Genomic DNA, 19515 nt, shown 5'->3' with positions numbered 1-19515 from the left:
TAGATTTATGACTTTGAGACTCAGAAATTTAAATTCTTGGCCAGGCTCAGTGACTCACGCCTGTAATACAAACACTTCGGGAGGCCAAGGCAGGCAGATCACTTGAGACCAACCTGGCCAAAATGGTGAAACTGTATCTCTACAAAAATATAAAAATTAGCCAGGTATGGTGGCGGGCACCTGTAATCCAGCTACTTGGGAGGCTGAGGCAGGAGAATGGCTTACGTTCTCTTTATCTGCTTTATTTCAGTTGCCTCTCTTAGATGAATGTTAATGACTTACATAACATTTTAGATCAGTGGATATTTTTGTGATTCTTCTATTTGGGCTTTGGCCAAAGATAACAGTACCCACAGGTTTTTTCCAGCTACTTGCCCTTCTCCCTTCAGTGGCCCTCGAGCCTGGAAAATCTGACATGACAATGTGCTTGCTCAACCTACCACTGTTTCTTTTTTGAAAAGTTTGGCAGCCTGTTTGACTCCTATGAAGGTGAATTCCTCAGCATTCACAATTTATTAGAAAAATACTTTGCTTCTCTCCAAACTTGAAATTCAAGACAACCAAACCTATAGGCTAGAGCTGATCGTTCAGGATGCATTTGTCATGTTGATGCCATGCTTTTCAGCAGCGTGGCCATCATCTGTTCAGTAGAGATTTCTGTAATGAGAGGTGGTGTTTATGTGTGTGTTTATTCGGTGTCTTAAGTTAGCCTGTGGGAAGTTCTAAATCAGGGTGGTACGTGGTTGCCAGCAGAGAGCTGCTCCTCAAATGAAGGAGGTAGAATCAAAGCCGATAGGAAAGAGCCTCAGATGCATATGTATATGTACTGTGGGCATTCAGAGTGAAAGCAGTCATGGGACTAGGGGTGGAGTTAGGGAGAGCCTGTCTAACAGACACAGGAAAGGGACGGATAATGCCACCCAGAGGAAAAAGCATTTTAGGCAAGAACAAACATGAAAAAGGAACAAAGTCTGTGGGTGGTGGGCAAGGAGGAGATAAGTTGACTTGAAGGAAGACAGCACTTATGAAAGTCACCTGGAGGCTGGGTACCATGGCTCATGCCTATAATCCCAGCACTTTGGGAGGCTGAGGTAGGAGGACAACTTGAGCCCGGGAGTTCGAGACCATCCTGGGCAACATGGTGACACTGAGTCTCTACCAAAAAAAAAAAAAGAGAAAAAAAAAAGAAAATTATTCAGACATGGTGGCATGTGCCTGTAGTCCCAGTTACTCAGGAGGCTGAGATGGGAGGATTGCTTGAGCCCAGGAGGTTGAGGCTGCAGTGAGCTGTGATCGTACTATTGCACTGCAGCCTGGGTAACAGAGCAAGACCCTGTTTCAAAAGAAGAAAGTCATCTGTAGGCTGGAGAGAGGAACTGGAAGGGGCTAAAGTTGGCTGAGTAGTTAGAGAGCCTGAGACAAGGGTAAAGATTTTGCATTGGACAATGAGATGTTAGTGTGTGTTTTTGAGCTGGGGAGTGCTGTGATTTTACTCTTATTGAAAAGTCACTGAAGGATTATTCTTGAATCAGTGATTCTTGATCATTCTTGAATTTTTCAAACAGCAAAACTGAAAGAGTTGGCCTATTGCTCAGAATATTTCCTAACTGGGTGCAGTGTCTTCACTTGGGAGAACCTGGCTACACAGTTTAGTTGTAATTCACTCCAGTGGTTCATTCATTCAATACCTATTTTTTCAGCATGTATTATGAGCCAGACACTATGCTGGATGCCAGGGTTCGGGATAGGACACACCAGTGAGCAAAAGCCAAGACTCTTCTTGTCTTCATGGGGCTTTCAGTCCAGCATAGTGGTTAGGAGTCCAAGTTAAGGAGTCACAATACTTGGGTGCAAGTCATGGTGATGGTGATAGAAGGAAGGCGTTTGTGAGGGCCAGTGGCAGGCAGGAGCTTGGTGTTTTTGAGGACCTGAAGAAGAAGCAGAGTGCCAGGAACTTAGCCACCAGCTGGTACCAGCCATACAAGAGGGGCAGAGCCAGCCAGGACATCGGTCATGCTAGTAATGAGTACAAACACTCACATGCTGCATGCTAGTGGGCTCCTAAGTGCTATGTGTACATTAGCTCGATGAATTTGTGCAGCAACCCTGTGAGGTAAGCACTGTTTTCTCTCCTTTCTACAGATGAGGAAATTAAGGCACAAAGAGGATAAAATAACTGGCACTAGCTACACGCTAAGTGATCTAAGTGGTGGAACCAGAATTCAAATCCATGCTATTCTGCCTTAAGAGAACAAATCCTGTTTTTTAGCCTAAGAACAGAGTAGTCATCAGGGGAGTTTTAAGTAGGGGAGTGGCAAGATCAAGTTTGTGTCTTGAAAAGGTCATTCTACACAGTATGGAAAATGGCCTGGAGGGAAGCACACAGACGTTGGGAGACAGTTAACAGCTCTTGCTGTGCTGTGGCCCCCTATGCATTTTGGCTCTGATGTTTCTGCCTGATTTTTCTCTTGCTTCTGCCTCTTTTCCTGAGGGGATGGCAGGTTTTACCAGTCAGCTGGAGGACAAACCCTGAACCCTTCTTGGTTAAATATCTACTTTATTTTACTACAGCACTTATTCTTGGGTTGCTGCAGCTGTAATGTCTTGAGGGAATCGAGCCTGATAGTAATTTATAGACCAAACAGTTTTTAGAGACCATGTGGCCCGATTGCCCTCTCAGTGTTGGCACTCCTGCCATGAAATTTACCATGCTGAGCATGTGACCTCCATTTGAATGCCAAATGCCACAGGAACCTGGGAGGTTGTCACTTACTCCTCCCTTTCTCTGAGTCACCTTTGCCCTTCAATCAGTCACCCAGTCCCGTCACATGTAGCTCTTTTTTTTTTTTTTTGAGACGGAGTCTCGCTCTGTCGTCCAGGCTGGAGTGCAGTGGCCGGATCTCAGCTCACTGCAAGCTCCGCCTCCCAGGTTTACACCATTCTCCTGCCTCAGCCTCCCGAGTAGCTGGGACTACAGGCGCCCGCCACCACGCCTGGCTAGTTTTTTTGTATTTTTTTTAGTAGAGACGGGGTTTCACTGTGTTAGCCAGGATGGTCTCGATCTCCTGACCTTGTGATCCGCCCGTCTCGGCCTCCCAAAGTGCTGGGATTACAGGCTTGAGCCACCGCGCCCGGCCCCTAGCTCTTTAATGTCACAGAATATGGATGTCTGCCTCAAAACACTTCTAATGCTGCTACCTAAATTGGGCGGCCATCACCTCCCACCAGGATTATCGCAGCCTGAGGGATCTTTTTGAAATGGAAATCAAACTATCACTGTTTAAAGCATTTCAAAGACTTACCCCATTGCCCTTGGAAGAAAGTTCAGATATCTTGACAGGAGAGCCTTCTCCAGCCTCCTCTCCTGCTGTGGTCTCCTTGTTCTACAGTGTACCGCTTCATTAGAACCCTGGAGATTATTATTTGCTAGTTCTGGGCTAAAACTGGCATCTGGCTTTGCAGAGCTCCTCAGGTGATTCTAAGGTGTATTCAGAGTTGAGCCCTGATCTCTGCTCTGATTTCGAGGTTCTTGTTATATTTATTTATGATCATGAATAAATGTATTATTATTCCTTGGCCTCATATTAGCATCATCTGAGGAGTTTTTTTTTTTTTTTTTTTTTTTTTTTTTGAGACGGAGTCTCGCTCTGTCTCCCAGGCTGGAGTGCAGTGGCGCGATCTCGGCTCACTGCAAGCTCCGCCTCCCGGGTTCACGCCATTCTCCTGCCTCAGCCTCCCGAGTAGCTGGGACTACAGGCGCCCACAACCGCGCCCGGCTAATTTTTTGTATTTTTAGTAGAGACGGGGTTTCACCGTGGTCTTGATCTCCTGACCTTGTGATCCGCCCGCCTCGGCCTCCCAAAGTGCTGGGATTACAGGCTTGAGCCACCGCGCCCGGCCCCTAGCTCTTTAATGTCACAGAATATGGATGTCTGCCTCAAAACACTTCTAATGCTGCTACCTAAGTTGGGCGGCCATCACCTCCCACCAGGATTATCGCAGCCTGAGGGATCTTTTTGAAATGGAAATCAAACTATCACTGTTTAAAGCATTTCAAAGACTTACCCCATTGCCCTTGGAAGAAAGTTCAGATATCTTGACAGGAGAGCCTTCTCCAGCCTCCTCTCCTGCTGTGGTCTCCTTGTTCTACAGTGTACCGCTTCATTAGAACCCTGGAGATTATTATTTGCTAGTTCTGGGCTAAAACTGGCATCTGGCTTTGCAGAGCTCCTCAGGTGATTCTAAGGTGTATTCAGAGTTGAGCCCTGATCTCTGCTCTGATTTCGAGGTTCTTGTTATATTTATTTATGATCATGAATAAATGTATTATTATTCCTTGGCCTCATATTAGCATCATCTGAGGAGTTTTTTTTTTTTTTCTTTTGACAAGAGTTTTGCTCTTGTTGCCCAGGCTGGAGTGCAATGGCGCAATCTCAGCTCACTGTAACCTCCACCTCCCGGGTTCACGAGATTCTCCTGCCTCAGCCTTCCAAGTAGCTGGAATTACAGGCATCCACCACCATGCTCAGCTAATTTTTAAATATTTTTTTAGTAGAGATGGGGTTTCACCATGTTGGCCAGGCTAGTCTTGAACTCCTGACCTCAGGTGATCCACCTGCCTAGGTCTAGGAGTGCTGGGATTACAGGCGTGAGCCACCGTGCCCAGCAGTAGCTTTTAAAATTTGAAACCTGGTCCCACTCTCAGAGGTTCCAATTTGGCACTGGTTTGGTTCCCAAGCATCTTTCTTGCTGTATATATTTTTTAGTATCAGCCAGCATGGAGACCTCTGTAGACAGAAGCAATTACTTCACGGGGAAGAATTTGGAAGAAGATATTATGAGGAGACAGGTTCTAGTCCTAGAGTGATTTATCCTTTCTTGTACAGATTTCCAGGTATTTGAGGGGCCACTCTTCTGTAATTCATGTTTTTCTCTCCTAACCTCACTCCTGCTGCCTGCATCTTCTTGCTGGGCAAAATGTTCAAGGTCTTCAACTCCTCACACCCTGGTTGCTCCTCCCTGGATGTGTTTGGTTTTTTTAGTGTTCCATTTCAATTTTGATACACGGAATTAGAATAGCATCCAGATGTGGGTCTGTTATAGCTAGACTACTAGATCCTTCAAAATCCAAGTACTAGTATGTCTATTAAAATACCATAAGATCACATTGGCTAGTTACAGTGTTTGGTTTGTGGGTTACTTAAAAATCAACTAATGTTCCCTTTTTTTTTTTAAATTTTTTTTGAGACAGAGTTTCGCTCTTATTGCCTAGGCTAGAATGCAGTGATGCAATCTTGGCTCACTGCAACCTCTGCCTCCCAGGGTCAAGCAATTCTCCTGCCTTAGCCTCCTGAGTAGCTGGGATTACATGCATGTGCCACCATGGCCGGCTAATTTTGTATTTTTAGTAGAGATAGGGTTTCTCCATGTTGGCCAGGCTGGTCTCAAACTCCCGACCTCAGGTGATCTGCCTGCCTCAGCCTCCTAAAGTGCTGGGATTACAGGCGTGAGCCACTGCGCCTGGCCAAAATTCCCACTTTCTAATACTTCTGTAGTAGCTGGATATGGTGGCTCACATCTATAATCCCAGCACTTTGGGAGGCTGAGGCAGGCAGATCACCTGAGGTCGGGAGGCTGAGGCTGGAGGATCGCTTGAGACTAGGAGTTCGAGACCAGCCTGGGCAAGATGGCAAGATGCCATCTGTAATTTAAAAAAAAGAAAAAACAAGACTCCTGTAGTGGTGAAGAACAGACATTCTGAAAACAGACTGCGTTAGGATTCTAGCTCCATGCCTTTACTACCACTACCTGTGTTGTGACTTTGGATAAATCACTTAAAATTCTGTGCCTCAGTTTCTCCTCTGTAAAGTGGGATAAAAATAGTATCTGTCTGAGAGGGTTGTTACAAGTATGAAATGAGCAAATAAATATGTCAAGTGTTTAAAACAGCACCTGGCCTCTGGTAAAAAGTGCTATATAAATTTTAGCTATAATCATTACTTATTTCTTTAACCAAGGTTCTTATTTTTCATCTTTTTCTTTTGTTTTGAATATCACTTAGTGTTTTCACCTTTTACTCTCTTAGGACCTAGAGCCATCCTAGGTGAAATATGCATGGAGATATTTGATCAGGTCACCACCCAGCTCTCCTGACCTCCCTTCTCTCCTTAAATTAACATGCCAAACCACAGGATCACTAACTCCTTCCCTCCAGATATGATAAGAGTGTGCATTGAAATGCATGTATTTTACTTAGCAGGGAAAGCTGATTGGTGATTATCACACTTAACCCCTAGTGAATTGGATGGATTAACCTGCTTTCCAGGGCATTGAGGAAATGGGTTAAGATAAGAAATGTCTGGCCAGTGCGATGGCTCACGCCTGTAATCCCAGCACTTTGGGAGGCCGAGGCAGACAGATCACGAGGTCAGGAGATCGAGACCATCCTGGCTAACACGGTGAAACTCCGTCTCTACTAAAAATACAAAAAAAAATTAGCCGGACGTGGTAGCAGGCGCCTGTAGTCCCAGCTACTCGGGAGGCTGAGGCAGGAGAATGGCGTGAACCCGGGAGGCAGAGCTTGCAGTGAGCTGAGATCATGCCACTGCATTCCAGCCTGGGCAACAGAGCAAGACTCCATCTCAAAAAAAAAAAAAAAAGAAAAGAAAAGAAGTGTCCATGAAAGGGAGACCCTGGGGGAAAGGAACAATAACTGCAGCTCTGAGGATCTGGCACCAGCAGCACCAGCAGCACCAGCACCAGCACCAGCACCAGCACGGAGGGATGCTGTACAGCCATTATTGATTTTAACTTTACAAACGGTTCTTCAAAGGAGGGAGAGTTCCCTTTTTACTGAAGAGAAATCCCATTTGGTAGTCAAATACCATTCCCAAAGACAAATAGCTGATAAATGGCAGGCAGGGTTTTGCACCCAGGCCCATCCAGCCCCCTGTCTCCAGTGTCCTTTCCCTTATATCACACTGATACAGAGGAGTGTGTCTGGTTGGGGAAGTGGAAGTGTTCCCAAGTGGGGAGGTCATCTGATGCACAAATTTGGTCTGTTTTATGGGTTTTTTAGTTTTAGTTTTTGTTTTTGTAGAGCTCAGACCTGTTCTTAGGCAGCTTTAACAATCAACTGTGCACTTAGTAATTGACAAATCATGTTTTTTACTTTCAATTTAGAGGGAATTAGATTTGTTAAGCTCTTGCTCCTTCTTTAGAGATGGGGTTTAGTTCTGTCACCCAGGCTGGAGTGCAGTGGTATGATCACAGCTCACTGCAGCCTCAATCTGCTGGGCTCAAGTGATCCTCCCGCCTCAGCCTCCATGGGACTGCTGGGACTGCAGGCATGGGCCACCATGCCAGGCTAATTTTTTATTTTAATTTTAATTAAATTAAATTAAATTAATTAATTAATTTATTTTGAGACTGAGTCTCACTCTGTTGCCCAAGCTGGAGTGCAATGGCACGATCTCGGCTCACTGCAACCTCTGCCTCCCGGGTTCAAGTGATTCTCCTGTCTTGCCCTCCCGAGTTGCTGGGACTACAGGCGCATGCCACCACAGCTGGCTGATTTTTTAAAATTTTTATTTTTAGTAGAGACGGGGTTTCACCGTGTTAGCCAGGATGGTCTCGATCTCCTGACCTCATGATCCGCCCGCCTTGGCCTCCCAAAGTGCTAGGATTACAAGCCTGAGACACTGTGCCCAGCGCCAGGCTAATTTTTAAAAAACTTTTTGTAGAGGCAAGGTCTCACTGTGTTGCCCAGGCTGGTCTTGAACTCCTGAGCTCAAGTGATCCCTTTTCCACCTTGGCCTCTCAAAGTGCTAGGATTATAGGCATGAGCCACCATGCCTGGACTTTACTTTTTTCATGTATTCAAATTTTATCATATTAGTAGGGAACTATAATTCAAGTTTTCTTATAGCTTGGTGTTCATTTTTACAAGCTTGATCTTCATTGGTTTTTAACTTTAAAGCAAATCCTGTTATGTGTAATTGAACATTACAGTAATTATAGTAATTTGTTTCAGATTGGGCACTCAAGTGTTAATATTTTGTCTCTTTAGGAAATCAAAACTAGATTTATATATAGACTTTTTATTGCAAGTATCTAGTCTTAAATCTTATAAAGGTACTATTTGGACTTAAAACTATGAAGTTGGCCGGGCGCGGTGGCTCAAGCCTGTAATCCCAGCACTTTGGGAGGCCGAGACGGGTGGATCACGAGGTCAGGAGATCGAGACCATCCTGGCTAACACGGTGAAACCCCATCTCTACTAAAAAATACAAAAAAACTAGCCGGGCGAGGTGGCGGGCGTCTGTGGTCCCAGCTACTCGGGAGGCTGAGGCAGGAGAATGACGTAAACCCGGGAGGCGGAGCTTGCAGTGAGCTGAGATCCGGCCACTGCACTCCAGCCTGGGCGACAGAGCCAGACTCAGTCTCAAAAAAAAAAAAAAAAAAAAAAAAAAACCATGAAGTTATGTGCTTACTGTATAAGTGTACTTATTTTGAGTTATCTTTTTTTTTTTTTTTTTTTTTTGAGACTGAGTCTGGCTCTGTCGCCCAGGCTGGAGTGCAGTGGTCGGATCTCAGCTCACTGCAAGCTCCGCCTCCCGGGTTTACGTCATTCTCCTGCCTCAGCCTCCCGAGTAGCTGGGACCACAGACGCCCGCCACTTCGCCCGGCTAGTTTTTTTGTATTTTTTAGTAGAGATGGGGTTTCACCGTGTTAGCCAGGATGGTCTCGATCTCCTGACCTCGTGATCCGCCCGTCTCGGCCTCCCAAAGTGCTGGGATTACAGGCTTGAGCCACCGCGCCCGGCCCTGAGTTATCTTTTAAACTTGAAATTCCATTCTTAATGTCCAGAGTAATTATGAATGGTTAAATTATGAATGACTCTTAATAGTTTAAAGCTACAGTATTTATTTATTTAATTTATTTATTTTTTGAGATGGAGTTTCCCTCTTGTCGCCCAGGCTAGAGTGCAGTAGCACCATCTCGGCTCACTGCAACCTCTGCCTCGTGGGGTCAACTGATTCTCCTGCCTCAGCCTCTCAAGTAGCTGGGATTACAGGTGTATATTACCATGTCCAGCTAATTTTTATATTTTTAGTAGAGACAGGCTTTTGCCATGTTGGCCTGGTTGGTCTCGAACTCCTGACCTCAGGTGACCTACCATCCTCGGCCTCCCAAGGATTACAAGCGTGAGCCACCGCACCTGGCCTACAATACTTAAATGTGGATTCTCTGTCATCCATTATGCTGTTTATCCTGTGGTGAAAATTTTATGAAGATTGAATGTTTTTTCTCTAGCATGAATTGCTTTCTCTTACTTTTCTCATTTTTTTCCTTCCAATTCTACTTGCAGATACTTCAGATTATTTTTAGAACATGGTATGGTGAGAACAAATAAATTGGGGTTTGCAAATCTAAATAAATTATGTGGCCCTCAGTGGGATTAGCAGGATTGTATTGAAAACACCAGCAGAAACAAAATAGTTCTTTTGTGTACTTTAAATAAAAATTTATTTTCAGGCCAGGCGCAGTGGCTCAAACCTGTAATCCCAGCACTTTGGGAGGCTGAGGCAGGCAGATCACCTGAGGTCAGGAGTTTGAGACCAGCCTGGCCAACATGGTGAAGCCCCGTCTCCACTAAAAATACAAAAATTAGCCGGGTATGGTGGCGCACACCTGTAATCCCAGCTACTCCAGAGGCTGAGGCATGAGAATCACTTGAACTTAGGAGATGGAGGTTGCAGTGAGCTGAGATCATGCCACTGCACTCTAGCCTGGGCAACAGAGTGAGATTCTGTCTCAAACAACAACAACAACAACAAAATATCTCTTTTCAGGCCAGGTACCGTGGCTCACACCTGTAATCCCAGCACTTTGGGAGGCCATAACAGAAGGTTCACTTGAGACCAGGAGTTTGAGACCAGCTTGGGCAACATAACGAGACCTCCTCTCTATTTGAACAAACACACACAATACTCTTTTCATAGAAAAATGTTTACTACACAATAAACTTTAGAAGAATACGAAGCTGTATTAATGCTATTACTCCAATGTAAAAAAAATACACACACACATATTCTGAAATAGATTCAAAGGAATTACATAAACATGTCAATTTTTTTTTCTTTTTTTTTTTTTTCGGAGACAGGGTCTCGCTCTGTCACCCAGGCTGGAGTACAGTGGTGCAATCACAGCTCACTGCAGCCTTGACTTCTTGGCCTCAAGTGATCCTCCCCCGTCAGCCTCCCAAAGTGCTGGGATCACAGGCCACCACACCTGGCAACATGTCAGTTTTTATTCTGGATAGTGGGACAGTGGGGTATGGATGTTTTTATCTTTTATTTTCTTTTTTATATTTTTCTAAATTTTCCACAGTGAACATTATTTTATAATCTTTCAAACATACCTCTTAAAAGGACTGGTTCCTATAGAATTCAGTGCAAGAAATCTTCTGTATTACTTTATACTTTGGTTGCCTTGATCACTGGGCCTTTCCTGGTAGCAAAGAAGAGGTTAGTGTAGGCAGCAGAGAAAACACAGGTATACTCTTATTTAAAATGCATGTCTTTATAATAAAAGTATAGGTGGTACCCAGAGGAAAATCTTGTGACACATTGCAAAGTGGAACAGAAATTATCTTTAGATCACTTTCTGTTCTGGATTATTGTATGAGCCTGATTTTCATCTCTCTTTCCACCTTCCCTCACCCTAGTTGTAAATTCGCTAGTGCATGGATGTGAAGTACAAGTCTTAATTTTAAAAAGTTTTATGAAGCTGTGTAGTAAATCCCTTTTGTAAGTGGTCTTGACTGCGTTTCTCAATATATCTTTTGGTTTCATTAGATTCAGGTATATAAATGAGAACTGTAACTTTGGACAGATTTTTTCAGTCATCTTTACAGTAATAAGTTCCCCATTAGACAATAGTTGTTTGTTTTATGACTTGCTGTTGGTAGGTTATCCCCAAGGGGCTGAGAAATTCCTGTTTTGAAAAGTCCAAAAAGTTTGATGACTTGCTGTTTCATTTTTTTCTTTTCAGTTATAGAAAACAGGATTACACCCACCTTGACTTTGTACAGTAACATCTACTATCTGCTGACTTAACCCGAGTAAATGCTTTGAATTGAGTCCCATATAATGTCCTAAGGCAGCCTATATGGAGTAATGAATTGTCTTCTCCCCTATGTCTTCCTACCCAGAATGGTACTTAGCACTCAAGTTGTTACTCAAATATCTTTTGTGTGTTCTGGGTCTCAGTGAAGTAGTTATTAAATCACAGGCTTGGGGAGAACATTTATTCTATGGCATTGAATGAAATGTTGCCCAATTCTAGACCTTCTAATAAAATGTTTTTTAAAACCCACAGGCTTAGAATTATTCCATAGATATGAAGTAATGTAGTTAGAACTTAGTGGAGTGCTTTAGATTAACTTGTAATTTGAAAAACCAAAATTGAAATTGTGAAATAACATGGGCTCTTTGAGGTCTTTTCCAGTAAAACAGTTACAGTAAAGCTGGTTGGCAGTAATTTTCCTAGACACTTTGGCTGGTCGTCTCCTGTGACTGCTGTTAATTAAATATGGTTTGTAGCTAAGCAGCCTATAAGGAGAAGACTGTGGAAGTATTTGCATATTCTCTCCTTGAAAATACTACCTGGTCTTTGGCTTTAAGTTATACTTTTTTTTTCCCCATGTGGAATAGCTATTAAAGTATTACCTACGGTGATTAGACTAAGAAGTAAAACATAAAATCAGTCATTCTTTTTTTTTTTTTTTTTTTTTTGAGACAGAGTCTCTCTCTTTTGCCCAGGCTGGAGTGCAATGGCACGATCTCAGCTTACTGCAACTTCTGCCTCCCAGGTTCAAACGATTCTCCTGCCTCAGCCTCCTGAGTAGCTGAGACTACAGGCGCCCACCACCACACCCGGCTGATTTTTGAATTTTTAGTAGAGACGGGGTTTCACTATATTGGCCAGGCTGGTCTCAAACTCCTGACCTTGTGATCTGCCCACCTCGGCCTCCCAAAGTGCTCGGATTATAGGTGTTAGCCACCGTGCCCAGCCTGGTGCTTTAATTTTATGGAAAAAACTACTAGCTGGTTTCTGTTTTAAGAAATAACAGGCCCGGGGCGATGGCTTAGGTTTGTAATCCCAGCAGTTTGGGAGGCCAATGCGGGCAGATCACAAGGTCAGGAGTTCGAGACCATCCTGGCCAACATAGTGAAACCCCATCTCTGCCAAAAATACAACAATTAGCTGAGTGTGGTGGTGCATGTCTGTAGTCCCAGCTACTCGGGAGGCTGAGGCAGGAGAATCGCTTGAACCTGGGAGGTGGGGGCTGCAGTGAGCCGAGATAGTGCCACTGCACTCCAGCCCAGGCGACAGTATGAGACTTCATCTCAAGGAAAAAAAAAAAAAAAAAAAAGCCCGGCGCAGTGGCTCACGCCTGTAATCCCAGTACTTTGGGAGGCCGAGGCGGGTGGATCACGAGGTCAGGAGATTGAGACCATCCTGGCTAACACGGTGAAACCCCGTCTCTACTAAAAATACAAAAAAAATATTAGTCGGGTGTGGCGGCGGGCGCCTGTAGTCCCAGCTACTTGGGAGGCTGAGGCAAGAGAATGGCATGAACCCGGGAGGCGGAGCTTACAGTGAGCCGAGATCGCACCACTGCACTCCAGCCTGGGCGACTGAGCGACACTCCGTCTCAAAAAAAAAAAAAGAAAGAAATAACAATTATTGTACTACTTACTAGCCCTCCTCTGTCCCCAGCTAAAAATAAGAACAGCAACAACCAAAAAATCCTTAGTTATGTACTGGAAATGAATCAGATAATTTTCAGTAACTTACACGTTTTTGGGATATGTTAGTTTGAAAATGCAAATATTCATGCCTGACCCCAGTGTTAATCTGTGAGGGAGCAGGTATAGTGGAATGCTGTGTTATGGTTTAACTTGGATCTTTAGGGAGTAGACTGTGATGCCTCTGCATTTGTATCCAAGACAAATAATTAAATAATCTATTTTTGGCTGGACATGATGCCTCATGCCTGCAGTCCCAGCACTTTGGGAGGCTGAGGTGGGAGGATCGCTTGAGGTCAGGAGTTCAGGATCCGTCTGGGCAACAAAGTGAGACCTTGTCTTTACAAAAACTACAAAAAATTTGCTGAACACTGCGGCTTGTGCCCCTAGTCCTGGCTACTCAGGTCCCTGAGTTAGGAGGATTGCTTGAGCCCAGGAGTTGGAGGTTACAGTGATCTGTATTTGCCACTGCACTCTAACCTGGGTAACAGAGAGAGACCCTGTCTCAAAAAATAAAGTCTGTTTTTAAAATTAATTTTAAACACTGGAGTTTATTTTTTTTTTTTTTGAGACAGAGTCTCGCTCTGTCGCCCAGGCTGGAGTACAGTGGCCAGATCTCAGCTCACTGCAAGCTCCGCCTCCCGGGTTCACGCCATTCTCCGGCCTCAGCCTCCCGAGTAGCTGGGACTATAGGCGCCTGCCACCTCGCCCGGCTAGTTTTTTGTATTTTTTTAGTAGAGACGGGGTTTCACCGTGTTAGCCAGGATGGTCTCGATCTCCTGACCTCGTGATCCACCTGTCTCGGCCTCCCAAAGTGCTGGGATTACAGGCTTGAGCCACCGCGCCCGGCCTAAACACTGGAGTTTATTACAAAAAGCAGATGGTTCTTTTTTTAAATCTTTTTTTTTTTTTTTTTTTTTTTTTTTTTTAGGAGAACCACCCCTTTTTGGCTACATTGTCTAGGGTAGCAGTGTTCAATAAAAATAAGATCCAAGTCACATATGTAATGTTAAGTTTTCTTTTCTTTCTTTTTTTTTGTTTTTTGTTTTTTGTCTTTTGGAGTCTCACTCTGTTGCCCAGGCTGGAGTGCAGTGGCACGATTTCGGCCCATTGCAACCTCTGCCTCCCGGATTCAAGTAATTCTCCTGCCTCAGCCTCCCAAGTAGCTGGGACTACAGGCATGCGCCACCATACCCAGCTAATTTTTGTATTTTTAGTAGAGATGGAGCTTTGCCATGTTGGCCAGTCTGGTCTCAAACTCATGACCTCGGGTGAGCCACATGCCTTGGCCTCCCTAAGTGCTGGGATTACAGGCATGAACCACCACTCCCTGCCAATGTTAAGTTTTCTTTTTTTTTTTTGAGACGGAGTCTCGCTCTGTGGCCCAGGCTGGAGTGCAGTGGCCAGATCTCAGCTCACTGCAAGCTCCGCCTCCCGGGTTCCCGCCATTCTCCTGCCTCAGCCTCCCGAGTAGCTGGGACTACAGGCGCCGCCACCGCGCCCGGCTAGTTTTTTGTATTTCTTAGTAGAGACGGGGTTTCACCGTGTTAGCCAGGATGGTCTCGATCTCCTGACCTCGTGATCCACCCATCTCCACCTCCCAAAGTGCTGGGATTACAGGCTTGAGCCACCGCGCCCGGCCTAATGTTAAGTTTTCTAGTAGCCACATTAAAAGAAATAAAAAGAAATCAGTGAAGTTAATTTTAATAATATATTTTATTTAACGCAGTATATCTAAAATATTATCATTTCAACACGAACAAGATACTTTACATTCTTTTGTTTTTCAGTACATCCTCAGAATCCAGTGTGTATTTTATATTGATAGCATATTTCAGTTTGAAGCAGCCACATTTCAAGTGCTCAGTAACTACATGTGGCTAGTGACTCCATACTGGACTCTGTAGGTTTAGAGTTTCAGGTTTCAGTAAATTTGTATGCAATAGAATCTTCATAAATTGGCGTATTATGCAGATTTCTTTGTATGCACATCAGTTCTTGCATAGCATAAGTCAGTTCATGATGCTTTTAGTCTATGAGGCAGATTTTTTTTTTTTGAGACAAAGTCTCGCTCTGTCACCCGGGCTGGAGTGCAGAGGCGCAGTCTTGGCTCACTGCAACCTCCATGTGAGGCAGATTTTAACTTGGCCCTAATGCAAATATTGTAAGAGAGATCTAATGGCCTTTGATTTTTTTACAGAGGGCAATCAATACATGCCACGGTTACAATGCTTCAGCATATAGCGTGCACGTCAGCCACTGCTTTTACTCCAGCTAGTGCTTAGTGTACCTGTACCACTGCCCAGGTAGCATTTGTCCTGTGGCAGGTGAATCTTAGGGTGGAAGATGGCAAGTAATATTGCTTTTAAAATTATTATTATTTTTTGAGATGGAGTGTCGCTCTGTTGCCTGGGCTAGAGTGCAGTGGTACAATCTTGGCTCACTACAACCTCCACCTCCCAGGTTCAAGTGATTCTCCTGCCTCAGCCTTCTGAGCAGCTGGGATTACAGGCGGCCACCACAATGCCCGGCTAATTTTTATATTTTTAGTAGAGATGGGGTTTCACTATGTTGGCCAGGCTGGTCTCGAACTCCTGACCTCGTGATCTACCCACCTCAGCCTCCCAAAGTTCTGGGATTACAGGTGTGAGCCACCTTGCCCGGCCTACATTTTAAAATTAATTAATTATAAGCAGGGTCTCACTGTTTTGGCCAGACTGGTCTTGAACTGATAAGAGTTCTGAACTCTTATCAATTCGAGACCAGCCTAGGCAACATGGTGAAACCCTGTCTCTACTAAAAATATTAAAAAAATTAGCAGGGTGTGGTGGTGCATGCCTATAATCCCAGCTACTTGGGAGGCTGAGGCAGGACAATTGCTTGAACTAGGGAGATGGGGGTTGCAGTGAGTTGAGATTGCACCACTGCACTCCAGCCTAGGCAACAGAGTGAGACTCCATCTCAAAAAAAAAAAAAAAAGTAACATTGTTGGAATATTTAGTTAATTTATAGAAGCATATTGGCCTAATTGGGGCAAATACCTTATTCTGACATTCTATTTTTTGTTTTTTTTTTGCTTTACTGAGTTTTTTCGCCAGTGGAATTTAAGCCTTTGATACATGAGGAGGGAAAATACCTTGGATCCGTGCTGCACATGTAAAGTACACAGGAGATTTAGAAAACTTCGTAGCAAAAAGAGTGTAAAGTATCTCAATAATTTTTGTGGGCTGGACACGGTGGCTCAAGCCTATACTCTCAGCACATTGGGAAGCTGAGATGCATGAGTCTAGGAGTTCGAGACCAGCCTAGGCAACATAATGGGACCCCCGTATCTACAAAAATAATTAACCAGATGTGGTGTGCATCTGTAGTCCCAGTTACTTGAGACGCTGAAGTGGGAGGATCGTTTGAGCCGGGAAGTTGAGGCTACAGTGAGCTGTGATTGAGCCACTGCACTCCGGCCTGGGTGACAGAGTGCCTGTCTCCAAAAAATAATAATAATAATAATAAGTTTTGTATGATCATATGTTGAAATAACATTTTGGATATATTAAACGAAATAAAATACATTATTAAAATTAATTTCACCTGTTTCTTTTAACTTTTTAAATATGGCTACCAGAAAATTTAAAATGCATATGTGGCTTGTCTTCTATTTCTGTTGGATGCTGCTGCCTTAGATTATTAATTATTCAGTGTAAAGACTGCTGGTAGGTACTTCCTGCACTTCCCTGAATATGTGCTTGAGAGCTCCACCAGCCGTCTTCACAGTAGCAAAAGGGGTATTTTGAGTCTGTCCACCAAAGAGGGAGGGAGAAGTTCAGCCCTCTCAGGTTCTGTTAGAAAACCTGATCCCAGGCTGGGCCCGGTGGCTCACGCCTGTAATCCCAGCACTTTGGGAGGCTGAGGTGGGCAGATCACGAGGTCAGGAGATCAAGACCATCCAGGCTAACATGGTGAAACCCCGTCTCTACTAAAAAAAATACAAAAACTTAATCGGGCGAGGTGGCGGGCGCCTGTAGTCCCAGCTACTCAGGAGGCTGAGGCAGGAGAATGGCGTGAACGTGGGAGGCGGAGCTTGCAGTGAGCCGAGATCCCGCCACTGCCCTACAGCCTGGCCCCCACTGCCCTCCAGCCTGGGTGACAGACACTGTCTCAAAAAACAAAAAAACAAAAAAACAAAAACCTGATCCCAAGCCAGGCGTGGTGGCTCACGCTTGTAATCCCAGCACTTTGGGAGGTCGAGGCAGGAGGATTGCTTAAGCCCAGGAGTTCGAGACCAGTCTGGGCAACGTAGCGAGACTCCCAGCTTCTTGGGAGGCTGAGGTAGGAGGATTGCCTGAGCCCAGGAGTTAGAGGTTGCAGGAGTTAGAGGTTCCATGATTGCACCTTTCATTCCATTACATTTGCTGCCTTGAGAACAGAAGACCTGTTGGTTTTGTTGCCAGTTTGCTCAGTCATTTTTATGAAAGAGCCAGTGCTAACTAGGTACTTCTTCGTGCCTTCTCTGAGAGTCAAGAACTCTAGTGTGTTTGCGTGTGTTCAGTCTCTCATTAAATGTTCTCACTATCCCAGAGAACCATCTCATTGGACCTTGGTCTGTATATACCTTCATCTTAGGCTCTGACTTGTAATTATTTTTAGAACAATTTTTTTTTTCTTTTTTTTTGAGACAGAGTTTTGCTCTTGTTGCCTAGGCTGGAATGCAGTGGTGCGATCTCAGCTCACCTCAATCTCCGCCTCCCGGGTTCAAGCAATTCTCCTGCCTCAGCCTCTGGAGTAGCTGTGATTACAGGCATGTGCCACCATGCCCAGCTAATTTTGTATTTTTAGTAGAGACAGGGTTTCTCCGAGTTGGTCAGGCTGGTCTCGAACTCCCGACCTTAGGTGATCTGCCTGCCTCGGCCTCCCAAAGTGCTGGGATTACAGGCTTAAGCCACTGCCCCTGGCCTAATTTTAGAACTTCTTAAAATGACTTGGCCTCTATTGATATTTCCATGACCCATACTATTCAGAAAGAGGATTATAGGTGATTAGCTGGCTGGGTTTCTCATACCAGAGCATTTCACTGGGGTGTTCCTGAACCTGGGACAATTTTTATGCCTGGCATTTTTCTTTCCTTCTCTGTTATCCCAGACTAAGCAATTTTTTAAATAGTTACTATTTGTTGAGTAGGAGAATCTCAGGCAGATCTTTCTAGATCCTCATTTATACTTTTAAACCTGTAGTCCTGGAATTAGCTCTCTGTCCCCCCACCCCAAACATCCACTTTCTACATTTTGGCCACAGTACAGGTTTACTGTGTATAACTAAAAGGGCTGTGGAGTAGAAAGAAAGGAACTGACATTTGTTGGGCATCTGTTGTGTGCCGTGCACTGAGCTGGATGCTGTAGGAATATCTCAATACCCCTGAGGAGTGGGAAATATTATCTCTATTTTATAGATAAGGGAATAGAAATCTGGGAGTTTAGTAATTTTTAAATTTCACACACCTCTGGTAGATAATGGATTATAGAACCTGGCATAATAGCCACTTGTCATCCCAGTGTAAAAGAGATGTGTGGTGGGCCGGGCGCAGTGGCTCAAGCCTGTAATCCCAGCACTTTGGGAGGCTGAGACGGGCGGATCACAAGGTCAGGAGATCGAGACCATCCTGGCTAACACGGTGAAACCCCTACTAAAAATATACAAAAAACTAGCCGGGCGTGGTGGTGGGCAACTGTAGTCCCAGCTACCCGGAGGCTGAGGCAGGAGAATGGTGTGAACCTGGGAGGCGGAGCTTGCAGTGAGCTGAGATCCAGCCACGCGCACTCCAACCTGGGCGACAGAGCGAGACTCTGTCTCAAAAAAAAAAAGAAATGTGTGGCCAGATGCGGTGGCTCACATATGTAATCCCAGCACTTTGGGAAGCCGAGGCAGGAGGATGACTTGAGCCCAGGAGTTCAAGACCAGCCTGGGCATGTTTTGTTTGTCTCACAAAACATGTTGTAAAAAACGAGTGTGGCATGGTGGTATGTGCCTATAGTCCCAGCTCCTCGGGATGCTGAGGTGGGAGGATCTCTTGAGCCCACGATCATGCCATTGCACTCTAGCCTGGGCCACAGAGCAAGACTCTGTCTTTAAAAAATAAGAGAAAAAAAAAGCTGTGATTATCCCAAGATGGAGATTGTGAATGTGTTTGTATTGTTCTAAACTGGGAGAAACAGGCTGGGTGTGTTGGCTCATGCCTGTAATCTCAGCACTTTGGGAGGCCAAGGTGGGAGATCACTTGAGTCCAGGAGTTCAAGGCCAGCCTGGGCAACATGGTGAAGACCCCATCTCTATTTTTTAAAAATAAACTGGGAGAAAGAAGCAGGGTCCTCCCCAGAACATCTTTATTCCTAGTCACAGACCTGACACCTGTGTTGGGCAATGGCTACTTCTAGATTATTTACCCCTACTGGGACTTGTGGTGACCATATGCACACTTTGGTTTACAGTTGGGACCCCTGATTTTAGCAGGATGGCCCAATGGAATCAGCTACAGCAGCTTGACACACGGTACCTGGAGCAGCTCCATCAGCTCTACAGTGACAGCTTCCCAATGGAGTTGCGGCAGTTTCTGGCCCCTTGGATTGAGAGTCAAGATTGGTAAGTCCTTAAGAGACTCTCCAAATTGTTAGGTTTCAGTTTGAGTCAAGAGACATGAACTCTTAATGTC

At 44.7% G+C, this 19515-nt stretch overlaps 1 protein-coding gene across 16 annotated transcripts in view; it reads left to right on the top strand.

Moving 5' to 3' along the window:
• STAT3 (signal transducer and activator of transcription 3) overlaps positions 1-19515 on the top strand; it is an 87559-nt gene that overhangs the window by 30757 nt on the left and 37287 nt on the right. For 4 of the 16 annotated variants that reach the window (XM_065531598.2, XM_005584238.5, XM_065531597.2 and 1 more), the window contains exon 2: positions 19317-19445. The exons of 4 other annotated variants lie outside the window; for them this stretch is intronic. In XM_065531598.2, coding sequence (XP_065387670.1) covers positions 19318-19445 — 128 coding nt within the window. In that variant the 5' untranslated portion in view covers position 19317. Of the gene's footprint in view, positions 1-19294; positions 19446-19515 lie in introns of all 16 variants that reach the window. 8 more of the 16 variants (XM_005584240.5, XM_005584237.5, XM_005584239.5 and 5 more) reach the window with 2 other exon arrangements.

The sequence above is a fragment of the Macaca fascicularis genome, chromosome 16, assembly GCF_037993035.2.
Source record: "Macaca fascicularis isolate 582-1 chromosome 16, T2T-MFA8v1.1".
Lineage (NCBI taxonomy): Eukaryota > Metazoa > Chordata > Mammalia > Primates > Cercopithecidae > Macaca > Macaca fascicularis.
This window is presented reverse-complemented; position numbering and strand designations above follow the sequence as displayed.